The 2633-nt window shown below is 33.8% G+C and overlaps 1 protein-coding gene across 1 annotated transcript in view; it reads right to left on the bottom strand.

Annotated features, from left to right (window-relative positions):
• LOC106957074 (protein-glutamine gamma-glutamyltransferase E-like) overlaps nt 1-2633 on the bottom strand; it is a 17345-nt gene that overhangs the window by 6493 nt on the left and 8219 nt on the right. Inside the window, exons 6-8 of the mRNA XM_015048275.1 lie at nt 2378-2558; nt 1613-1748; nt 1143-1252 (exon numbers count right to left, since the gene is read on the bottom strand). Of these exons, the coding sequence (XP_014903761.1) occupies nt 1143-1252; nt 1613-1748; nt 2378-2558 (427 nt within the window). The remainder of the gene's footprint in view (nt 1-1142; nt 1253-1612; nt 1749-2377; nt 2559-2633) is intronic.

Genomic DNA, 2633 nt, shown 5'->3' with positions numbered 1-2633 from the left:
TATATATATATATATATATATATATATATATATATATATATATATATACACCTTCGCTTTTATTTTTTAAAATGATTGGTTACCAAAAAATGCAAAGAACTGTACAAAGGTTTTAAGCATTTGATCAATAATTTCCTAGGAAAGTTAAATGAAAGTCTCTTAATATAAAGTAGAGAAATACACCAAAGACCTCACTCAGCATAGTAACGATAACATAGATCAACTCTAGTCTTTATCTCAATGTTTTATGATCGTAATTCTTGATAATTTAATGACATTTGAGAAAAATGTTTGTTGCTGTCATCATGTCACTTCATTGCCTGCTGCTGTAATTTGCTATACAACAAACTGTCAGGTTTCTGTCTTTAACTGAGCTACTTAGTGCAGACAAATGGATAAAACAGAAAACTGTTGCAGCCTGCAGCTTCTGCAGTGTTACTGTTGGCCTTTTTACAACATCTGACCTTTGTTCTATCTTTTTATCAATAATAGGAAACATCAAGCTTTAGTAACATCACTTTTATCTTATTTTCTCCAATTATTTACTGTAGTATGACAGCTGTACTAATGTTTTTTGTTTTGTTTGTGTTTTTACCTTTCTGACTTATACTTTTGTACAAGGAGGTCATGTTGTTTCTGTGTTATCTTTCTGCAACTTTAGTTTCAGCTGAGAAAATAACATCAAAATCCCACTAAGGTTTGTTTAAGGTTAAATCTTATCAGAGTTAAATAAAACAAATAAATAAATAAACTCAACAAAGCCTTAGTTTACAGTGTGCACTCCTATGCAACTGGGTTATTGAACTTGTATCCCCATAACAGAATTTACTATTTTAGTAAAATTTACATTAAAAGTGGAAGAAGTTTGAAAATAATAATAAATAAAAAAGCAGGGTTTTTGGGAGATTGTAACCACTCTTGAATGCCACCATATTTAATCTGATTTTATTGTGAGTAATAAAACGTGACCTATAAAACAAATTTATTTGTGGCACCATGGCAGTAAAATATAGCATTAAATTTATCTAAAAATTTAACAGTACTTTACCATTCAGATAGAGTGGCAACTACAAATATTAGTAATAATAACAATAACAATAACAATAATAATAATAATAATAATAATAATAAAGGTTTAATACTTTCACTCAGTTCCTGTGGAGTCCCATCCAGCGCCTGCCAGCCATCATATCGGCCATCTTCTGCCAGATCTGGACGCCTCATCCACCCCTCTACCCAGACATGGAAGTTCCTTCAAAAACAACTGATATTAAAGCACATGAACTGGGATGATGTTCCAAGTTCACACAAAATTTAAAGTAAAGAACAGTTCACTTTAAATAGTTTAAACTGTTCTTTAAGTTAAGGATTTTAAGCTGTTTCACATTTTACTGAAGAAGATAATATTTCTAATGGCTGAATGACTTTACTGTCATTGGACAAATACAGTGTAATTAAAAGTGTGAGGTACATATTTCTGACGTTTAAAGACAGTTTCTTTTGTTCACAGTGGTTTGAAGATGAAATTACATCTAGAGATTTGTATTTTAGAATGTTATCCAGTTATCTGTAGGTCATGTGCATCTATAAAGAAGAAGTTAGGGCATCTTACCAGACACGCTCATCGGTTTCTTTTGGTCTAACTAAAAAGTCACCATAGTATTTGTCAATGGTCAAGTTTGCGTTGGAGTCATGAGCAGACTGGAAGTTGGTGACCACGCGGCAGGGGATTCCCAGCAGGCGCATCACTGGAACCAAATATAGTCAAACCAGTAATCTTACAAACTAAATTCCTTACAAACCTCACAAAACAAATTCATTTGTTTTTCTCTCCTGCATGTTTGTCAGGGTTCGCTTTATATTTTCCATGCTTAATAATGGTCTGATAATGTTCAATTATGCACTTTATTAGTTCCCCCTGGTGGTCATATATATATTATCTGATATTTATCAGATGGATGCATCAAACATTGCAAATGCTGTTAGTTGAGGCTCTTTAAAGTATTTTGCATAATGATGTGAATTCAGAGACAGCAATGCTGAAGCATGACATGAAATAACATTTTTAATCTGGTAGATGCAGTAAGGAGAAAAAAATGGGCTAAAAATTACCTGTAAAAATCCAACCAACTAATAGTAATGTTACTATTGGAGCACTGACTTTTTCCAGCCTATCGCTGATTAACGATCTTTAAAAAACATGACCTGCCTATTACAATTTTGGCCGAATTGTAATAGATGTAAGACGTCTTGTCTTAAATGTTGCAAAAGAATCGCTGAGTCGGCAACATCTTAACTTAAGATATTTGCCTTAAAACCAGATTGTTCTATATGCACCTACAGTTAAAAGAGTTGAAGGAAGAGTAGATAATCTTACCTGAACACATGATGCCGGCAAACACCCAGCACTGTCCATAACTGACTCTCTTGAATGAGGTGGTATACCATTGCTTAAGGATGTCATAGCTGCCACTCCAGTGAGTTGGTGGGAAACCGCGGCTATAATCGTCTGACCAATTTCCCACGAGGACGCCATCGTTGGCGTCCTCTTTGTTAACCTGAAGGAAGAAAGCAACAAAAAGTGGTAACACTTTATTTGAAGGGGGTTGAATAAGACTGACATGACACTTTCA

Source organism: Poecilia latipinna, unplaced genomic scaffold, assembly GCF_001443285.1.
Source record: "Poecilia latipinna isolate Pla-1442-1.1 unplaced genomic scaffold, P_latipinna-1.0 Scaffold871, whole genome shotgun sequence".
NCBI lineage: Eukaryota > Metazoa > Chordata > Actinopteri > Cyprinodontiformes > Poeciliidae > Poecilia > Poecilia latipinna.
Note: the sequence above shows the minus strand (reverse complement) of the source record. Positions and strands in the feature narration are given on the sequence as shown.